The sequence below is a fragment of the Mesoplodon bidens genome, assembly GCF_964165515.1.
Source record: "Mesoplodon bidens genome assembly, chromosome: 7".
Lineage (NCBI taxonomy): Eukaryota > Metazoa > Chordata > Mammalia > Artiodactyla > Ziphiidae > Mesoplodon > Mesoplodon bidens.
Window position 1 is genome coordinate 7399325 of NC_138164.1, and position 9183 is coordinate 7408507.

At 45.0% G+C, this 9183-nt stretch overlaps 1 protein-coding gene across 2 annotated transcripts in view; it reads right to left on the minus strand.

The window, feature by feature from the left end:
- The window catches only part of DCPS (decapping enzyme, scavenger), a 36506-nt gene extending 32337 nt beyond the window's left edge, over window positions 1–4169 (minus strand). The window contains exons 1-2 of one of the 2 annotated variants that reach the window (XM_081238713.1): window positions 3940–4169; window positions 2372–2546 (exon numbers count right to left, since the gene is read on the minus strand). In XM_081238713.1, the coding sequence (XP_081094839.1) occupies window positions 2372–2546; window positions 3940–4140 (376 nt within the window). In that variant the 5' untranslated portion in view covers window positions 4141–4169. Of the gene's footprint in view, window positions 1–2371; window positions 2599–3939 lie in introns of both variants that reach the window. The other variant, XM_081238714.1, reaches the window with a different exon arrangement.
- Between the last annotated feature and the right edge of the window lie 5014 nt (window positions 4170–9183).

A 9183-nucleotide genomic window follows, 5' to 3' on the forward strand; every position in this document is an offset into this window, starting at 1 on the left:
CACCTGGGGTTTTTGCTAAAATGCATGTTCTGATTCTGCGGTCCGGAGCGGGCTCTGACAATCTGCACTTCTAACAAGCTCTCAGGTGATACCAATGTTGCTGGTCCACAGGCCACACTCTGAGTGGGAAAAATCTGGAACAGAAGTTGACAAACTATGGCCAGAAGGTTAAATCCAGCCTATGGCCTGTTTTCCTACATCCAGCAAGATAGGAGCAGTACTTTGATTTTTAAAAAGGTTAAAAAAGGGGCTTCCCTGGTGGCCCAGTGGTTGAGAGTCCGTCTGCTGATGCAGGGGACACGGGTTCGTGCCCCAGTCCGGGAAGATCCCACATGCCGCGGAGCGGCTGGGCCCGTGAGCCATGGCCGCCGAGCCTGTGCGTCCGGAGCCTGTGCTCCGCAACGGGAGAGGCCACAACAGTGAGAGGCCCGCGTACCGCAAAAAAACAAAACAAAAACAGGTTAAAAGAGAAAAGAATATGTGACAGAGACCACTAGTGGCTCACAGAGCCTAATATATTTATCTCTGTTCCTTGACGGAAAAGGTCTGCCAACCCCTGATCTGGTATGTCATCCAGGGACAGGAGGCACAGCGAAATGAGAGAGGGATGAGGGTGGAGCCCTGAGCCAGACGGTTATGACTTCCAAGTTGCCGTGCCTAGTTTCAGTAGGAAAAATAAGAGTAGAATGCACTGTTTGTGTGCTTATACTAAAAAGACAGTGAGCCCTGTAAAAGATGAGCTAAAACCTGAGGCTCCCAGGTAGGAGTGTGCAGCACTGGGAAAGAGGTGTAGACATCTTCGGGGCTGAATGGGGACGAACACCTGTCATCTTGATAATCCACTGCCTCTTTCAGCGCTTATCTTGGAAAAAAAGGACAAAAATAGAAAGACGGGGCAGTAGCCACCACCAACTGTGTGCAGCACCACAGAAGTACATGTGCTGAAAAAAATAATATGAAAGGGAGTTCTACAAGGTTGCTCTGTGGAGCAAAACCTTCTGAATTTTGGATGAGGGTGGGGAGGGTGGAGAGAGAAAAGGGTAAGGCAAGGGCAAGGGGTGCAGCAGAATAACGGCCCCAGAGCCTGCAGTTTGGGGGCTGCCCCACGTCGTGTTTGACCATAGTGTTTGGCTACTGTCACGCTTCTGCCACGCTGTGTTGACGACTGTGTCTGCTTAAATGTCAGCGCCTGAGAAAGCAAATACAGCCGTCCATTTCCGTCAACGGGAACCAATCAATCTGGGCTTCCAGCCGTGAAAAGTTTGCTTGTCTCACATCAAGCATTCACATATATTTCCGAAGGACAACAAGAGAACCCTTTCTCGGGGGTGCAGAAAAGACTAAGTCTATCCAAAAGACCGTGGCAGGATATCTGTAAAGCCAAACTGTTCTTAAATGCTGGAGGACAAATAAAGACAGAAGGATATTATAAAACTGTCCTGGGCTGCAAAGCACATCCCAGAATTTCCTGGTTGGAAGGAACCTTCAAGGTCAACCAGGCTGCCTCATGCTTCCCACGAAGCTGCCTCCTGAATCTAACCGTCCAAAGGAGAAAAGCTCACATCACGTCTGGCTTTAGGCATGGAATATTCTTCTTCTTCCTCTTCTTAATAAATTAAAAAATACTTGCGATCAAAACCAAATCACTGTCTTTTAACCCACAAACTCCTGCCCTTCTCAAGTCCTCCCTCAATCACACTGTCTCCCCCCTAGAAAGTGAGTTCCTTCAGGGAACTAACTGATCTTGTGGCACCCAGCACACTGCTCATTCCACAGCTGCGTGGTGAGCAAGTCCTCGGTTGACTAAAGATCTCAGTTTTTCTGCCACCTTTTTGCTGTGTCATCTTAGACAACTTCCTTAACCTTCCCAAATCGCATTTTCCTCACATGTAAAGTCCTATCACAATAGGGCTATTCTGAAGATTAAATACAATGACACATGTAGAATACTTAGAATGGTGGCTAGCATAACAGTAAGGGTTTAATAAGTGCTGACAATCATTATTATTCAATTAGTAGATGAAACCGTTCTATCCTACGAATCACACTCCCACCCCAAAACACATCACACCAGAACTGGGTTTCTCAACCTCGGCACCATTGCCTTTTCTTTGTTGTGGAGGCCCATCCCGTGTTTTGTAGGATATTTAGCAGCATCTCTGGTCTCCACCTTCTAGGTAGCAGCAGCACCCCACCTTCCCAGGTCTGACAGCCAAAAATGTCTTCAGAGATTGCTAAATGTCCCCTTCTTCCTCCACAGGGAACCACTGCACTAGAATATGCAAATCAGTTGTGGAGTGGTCACCACACCCCCTAATTCCCCACCATCCCACTCTCCCCACAGGCAGCCACCTCCACCCCACGTGCTCACCACTCAGTTGCCTTGGAGGGAACAGGTGATAGGTGCTGTAGATGTCATTGGAGAACTGCAGCTGGAGCTCAGGGCTACCTTTCAGGAGCTGGGCAACGTGGTCCACCTGAAATGGTGTCTTCTCCAGGATCACAATGGCATCCTCTCCGTCCCCATCCCCAGAAGCCTCATTAACCTGTGGGTGAGACACCATCAGTGGGCCCAGGGGGCAGAACCACAGGTGAGGCCTGGAGAGTAAAGGTAAAAGATGTAAAAGCTCCCAGGGCCTCTGCAATCCCAACACCTGGGATTTCCTTCCCTGCAGTCCTCCCTCTGGGGAAGTCTAGCCGATGGCGCCCATGTTTCTTCTCCCAGAGAAGGCATCTCATCAACCCAAATCCTTGTGGCAGCTCTCACATCCTCCTTCTAAAAGATGCAAAACCTCTCAGCTGTCTTCTATTTTAGGCTCACAAGGCCTCTGTCAAATTCTCCCCATTTTACAGACGAAGAAACTGAGGTCCAGAGAAGACTGCTTGCCCAAAGTCACACGAGTAGTCAATGCTGAAACAGAAACTAGAATCTGGGTATCCCAACAGGCTTCTAGGTCGAAGGTTCTCATGGCTAAAATCTTCAGCAGGTGCTGCAGACTGAAGACAGGTAGGGGTGAGAGAACCAGACAGAACCTTGTAAAAAACAAGTTGCAGGGACTTCCCTGTCAGTCCAGTGGTTAAGACTCCACGCTTCCAATGCAGGGGGCGTGGGTTCAATCACTGGTCTGGAAACTAGGATCCAGCACCGCCAAAAAAAAAAAAGAGAGACACAGAGAGGCATGCAAGCCTCGGCCAGGTCCCCCTGATGCTCTCAAAAGTGAGAGCTCCTGCCAGGAGTTCTGGAGAACCCTTGGACAGCATCCTCACTAGTTCTTGAGGTGGTCTCCAGTCTCTCCTCAGCCCCTGCTGGAAAGCTGAGCACATGGCATTAGAGGCAGCGGTGTCTGCCTACCTGAAGATACTCTGCCCTCCTGAAGACCAAGGATGGTAACTTTCATCACTACGTCCCCTGCATCCAGCTCAGTGCTGGCCTGTCAGCACGTGATATGTGGAAATGAAATCAACAGTTTCATAAACTGTCTCCTCGGTTGGGGCTGGAGTTCTGTATAGCAAGGATCAGACCTCCCACAGTCTCTATGTCCCTACCTGGGGCCTGGATGAGCAAGACCGTCCGGCAACACTTGCTGGGTTCCTAGCATCTTACAGGTTTAATGAATGACTGATGAATGCTTAGGGACTTCAACATGTGATTTTGAATCGGCAATACACTCTACAAATGTTAGGGGTTTTTTTAGTAAAAGAGGAATTAGGAAAATTAGCCCTACGCGTGTTAATTCCCTTAATTTCACAGGTAGTCTTGCCTCCTCCACGAACTATCCCCCCTGCATTTTAGTGCACTCTGCCTTCCCCGCTCCCCACCGAGGAATGTGCTTGGTATTTTCCGAAGAATCTAAAAAAGAGAAGAAAAAAAAAACGCCTCCGAGGCGACGATTGGGTCACTCCTTCCCGCATCCCCTCCCCAGGGCTGCCTAATGGTACCTTCCCGTGTAGGAAAATGATTTTGTCCCGCGCAGACTCCCTCAGCACTTTTTTCACTCTAAAGCCGGAGAAAGGTAAGCGGACAGGGGCAGAGGTTCCATTCCCAACGCCCGCTTCTTTCCCCTCTGTGCTGGGCGCCTCCACCTCCTCGGCATCCACTTCGCGCTTTCTCTTGTTGGACTGCGACTCCGCGTCCGCCATGCTGCCCGGCGGGAGGTGTGCGCCTGCGCGCACCCGGCCGCGGCCCCGCCCCTCCCGGCCGCCTCCTCCCACCTTCGCCAAGGGGCGGTGACTACAACTCCCGACGTGGTCCGCGCCGGAGTCCGCATCCCTTCCGGCCTTAGGGAGCCTCGGAGCGCTGATCACTGGGATCCGCCCGGAACGAGCGTTTTAATTCAAGTTACCTCCCCTTGGTCCCCTGGTGCTAGCCGGCCCGAGTGGAGGCCGGTGCTGAGGGCAGCGAGAAGGCAACAAGTCCCTAAAGAGGCGGGCTAGAGAGGCTGCAGGGGAGAGGGCTGCCCCAGCCTCCCAGGGGCAGGAGCCAAAAGACGCCGTTTGGACTCTGAATGCGTTGACACTTTGGTTGAATGCACATTTTAATCAGAATTACACCCACATTGATTAGAGTGGAAGGGATGTTTCGGAAATAAATCTGTTGAGCCAATCTCCTGAGAAACCTCCGCGCCATGAGAGCGAAGTGGAGGAAGAAGCAAAGGCGCAGGCTCAAGCACAAAAGAAGAAAGATGAGGCAGAGGTTCAAGTAAAATCGTACACCCATGGAGGCCACAGGAGCAGAAACAAGGGAAGCCAGAGGCCAGGGGTGCCGGTAGAAATTGTTGGGCTGCATACCTACTGTCTAGAACTTGTCTCAGTGGATCTGGAACATGTATGCCCGTTCTGATTGCCTCGACAACCTTTGAGAGACCCATCTTGCTCACATCAAAACGGCCCCTTTTGTTCCTTTGCCCTGGACCTGTGTCACTCTGTACTAGTTCTGTTCTCAGTTGCGGTTGAATGTAATGTGTACAGTAAATCATCTCTTTTGCTATCTTAGCTGAAGAAAAGAAAAGAAGCATACACTTGGCCCTTGAACAACACGAGTTAGAACTGCAGGGTCTACGTATACTCAGATTTTTTTAAAATAGTAAATACTGCATTACTACGTGAATCCACAGATACAGGTCCAGAAGGTCAACTGTAGAGTTGTAGCTGGTTTTCTACTGCACTGAGGGTCGGCGCCTTTAAGTCCCACATTGTTGGAGGACCAACTGTATAATTCTAATTAGAATATGCATAAGGTCAGAATTCTACTCATAAGAGGGCCTGGCTCAAGGAAAAGATGAGCTCATAGGGAGCCTCAGCCCTCCAGAGGACCTGCTGGAATACCGGACAGCAGAGTGTAAGGGACTTTTACAGCAGTAAATCTTCACTTGGCTTCAGAGGCATTTGTCTGTTGATAATTTTTTAGTTCAGCTTGTTTGGAAACATTAGAAGGCTCTGCACTGTCCTATCCAATAGCAATTAGCCAAGTGTAACTTTACATTTAAATTAATTAGAATTAAATGAAATTTAAAATTCAGTTCCACAGTCATATAACCATGTTTCAAGTGCTTGATAGCCACGTATGGCTCATATGGCTCGTATGGCTCGTGTGGCTCGTATCACATTGGACAGCACAGATGTGGAACATTTCCATCACGACAGAAAGTTCGACTGGACATTGCTGTATTAGAAGGTTGTTACTGGGAAGCCCTAGTCTATAAGCATCAATCCTTCCATTTTCTTGTGGAATCTCAAAACTTCTCCCTTTTATTTTACTTATTTATTTGTTTGTTTAGTTTAGTTTAAAGAAGGACTAGACACTTCCATTTCAGGTAGTATGACAGACTAGATATTCTAAAAGCAATCAGCTAAAAACACCTAAACATTCTGGATGCAAAATTTAGAACATCCCTTTGGTTACATTCCTGTGCTCCCAAGAAAATAAAATTTTCAGAAACAAAAAATGTGGGAGCACAAATCTATAGAATAGTAAGTGGGTATTGAAGCTGAAGTTCTAAGGGTGATGGCTTGTTTCTAGAAATCTAGAGCCTTGGGCTTTAAAATATGATGTTTAAGGTGCAGATCTGGACTCATGCAAGCGAGGAGTTGGAAGAGAAAACTTCCCAGAGAGCCAAGATCTCTAAAGGGCCCCCACCTCAATGAAAGGGCCAACTACTTAAAAAGTAAAATAAAAGCTGCCCTACTAAAGGAGACAAGATGTTTAGGAAACTTATCTGCCTCAACATCTGGCTCCGGAGGGGAGAAGAAAAAAAAAGACAAAAAACCCTGAAAATTTGTTCACAGGCCAATCTCCATGCAGGTTTAGAATTCAGATTCATACTGCCTACATGATCTGGGAATTCAAACTGAAAAATCTATTTCAGCCAGTTTTGTATTCTTCACTGTTTATGCCAAATTGACTCCAGAAGAAATGAAAAATCGAAATAGATCTATAACTCTTTAAGACACTGAAATTGCAGATTTAAATCCGCCCCACTCCCCCCCTTGCAAAACACGCTAGGTCCAACTGGATTTACAGATTAGTCTACTAAACATTCAAGGAACAATTAATTCCAAGCTTTAACTCATCAATGAATAGAAAAAAGGGAACACTCCCCAATTATTTTAGAAACCTGATATAACCTTGGTAACAGAGACAGAAAAGGATAATACAAGAAAGAATAATTATGGGCCAAACTTACATACGGATATAGATGTAAAATCATAAAGAAAATGTTAGCAATCTGAATCCTGCAATTTAAACAGAGGTAATAATACATCACGATCAAGATAAGTTTACCCCAGGAATATAAGACCAGCTTAAAATTATAAAATCTAATGTTATTCACTGCATTACCATTTAAAAGGGAGAAAAAACATCATTTCAGTAGATGCAGAAATTTTAGAATATATTTCAAACCCATTCAACATAAGTAAAACTCCTAATCAACTAGAAAGAACAGGAAACTTACAGCTTGTTAAAAAATATGTACCAAACCCAAAACGTACAACAGATACCACATATAATGATGAAATGTTTGAAGCATTCCCTTTGAAATCATGATTTAGACAAAGTTGTCACTTTCAATATCTTACTGGTGGTCCTAGGCAGCAGAGAAAGACAAGTTTTTGTTTTGTCTTGCAAATTATATGATTGTCTTTATAGAAACCCAACAAAATCTATAGTCTATGGAATAAATAATTCAGTAGTTTGCTTATATTAAATCAATATGAGGGACTTCCCTGTTGGTCCAGTGGTTAAGACTCCACGTTCCCAATGCAGCGGGCCCTGGTTCAATCCCTGGTTGGGGAACTAGATCCCACATGCATGCCGCAACTAAGAGTTCCCATGCCGCAACTAAAAAAAAAGATCCCGCATACCGCAACTAAGACCCGGCGCACGTAATGAGAAGCCCACGCACCGCAACGAAGAGCAGCCCTCCCTCAGTGCAACTAGCAAAAGCCCGCATACAGCAATGAAGACCCAACGCAGCCAAAAACAAATAAATAAATTTATATATAAAAAAAAGACCCGGTGCAGCCAAAATGAATGAATGAATGAATAAACAAATAAAAATATTTTTTAATTAAACCTTTTACAGTAGCAACAGAAAATACGACGTACTAAGGAATAAATCTCATTAAAAATGTGACTGACCAATATGGAAAAGATTTATAAAGTTTTATTGAAATACATGGATAAATGGAGACATGCCATTTTTATTAGGTGAAAGATTCAATATCATTAAAACATCTGTCCTTTCCAAATTAATCTCTCAACTCAATGTAAGTCCAATAAAAATATTAACTGGCCTTTTCCTGGAATCTGACTAACTGAATAAACAATTTATATGAAACAGTAAAGGAACAGGAAGGGTGGAAGTGATATTCATGATTAAGAGGAATGGGAAGAGCTGACTATTAAGTTATCCAGGTTTACTAACAACAACAGTATGTAAGCCACGCTGCCACTGACACAGGGATACATCAACAGACAAAGGGAGGAGGCTGGAGAACCCAGGAGCAGACCCTCACGTATGACAACTATAACAGCAGTGACATCACAATCAGTAGGGGAAGGATGGACTAGTCAGTAAATAATGGCTATTCAAATGGAAAAAAAAAAGTATCTCTTACTTATAAACCAAGAGCAACAAAAACAAACCCAAACAAAACATCCAAGTGGATTAAAGACCTAAATGTGAAATACTTCCAGAAGAAAATACAGGAGTAGGGAAGATTTCCTAAAGAAGACACAAAAAGCACAGACTACAAAGTAACAGATAAAAGTTGTCACATTAAAAAATAAAGCTTCTGGGCTTCCCTGGTGGCGCAGTGGTTGAGAGTCCGCCTGCCGATTCAGGGGACACGGGTTCGTGCCCCGGTCCGGGAACATTCCACATGCTGCAGAGCAGCTGGGCCTGTAAGCCATGGCCGCTGAGCCTGTGCATCCAGAGCCTGTGCTCCGCAACGGGAGAGGCCACAACAGTGAGAGGCCGGCGTATCGCAAAAAAAAAAAAAAAAAAGTTTCTGTTCTTTAAAAGATACTGTTATATGGTGGTCATTTTTTTTTAAACTTCTAATAATTTAGAGAGACATACTTAAATATTTAGAATAAAATAATACCTGCGATTTGCTTCACAATGATCTTCGGGTGACTAATGGGTAGGGTTATTATTAATAAAAGCTTATCTCTGAGTTGGTAATTGTTGAAACTGGGTGATAGGTATATGGGGATTCATCAAACTTCCTCCTTCCTTTTAGTGTATGATATATATTTTTTTCTACAAAAAAGGCAAAAGGAAAAAAAGAATATTATGACAATGGGATACCAGTGTTCATCCACCAGCTTATTAAACACTTAAAAAACTGATAAGTGTAGGGAATTTCTTGGCAGTCCAGTGGTTAGGACTCGGTGCTCTCGCTGCCGGGGCCCGGGTTGAATCCCTGGTCAGGGAACTAAGATTGCACAAGCCGTGCAGCGTGGCAAAAAAATAAAATTGAAAACATCTGATAATCCTAAATGTTAGCAAGAACATGAAAAAGTGGCAACTCTTATGCACAACTGGCAGGAACATAAATTGCACAACCAATTTGGTATCTTCTACCAAAACTGAAGGTGCGCACTCTTCACTACCCAGCTGTTCCCCATCTAGGTTAAATCCTAGAAAATCTTGTTCTTGGAAACATACACAAGAATAA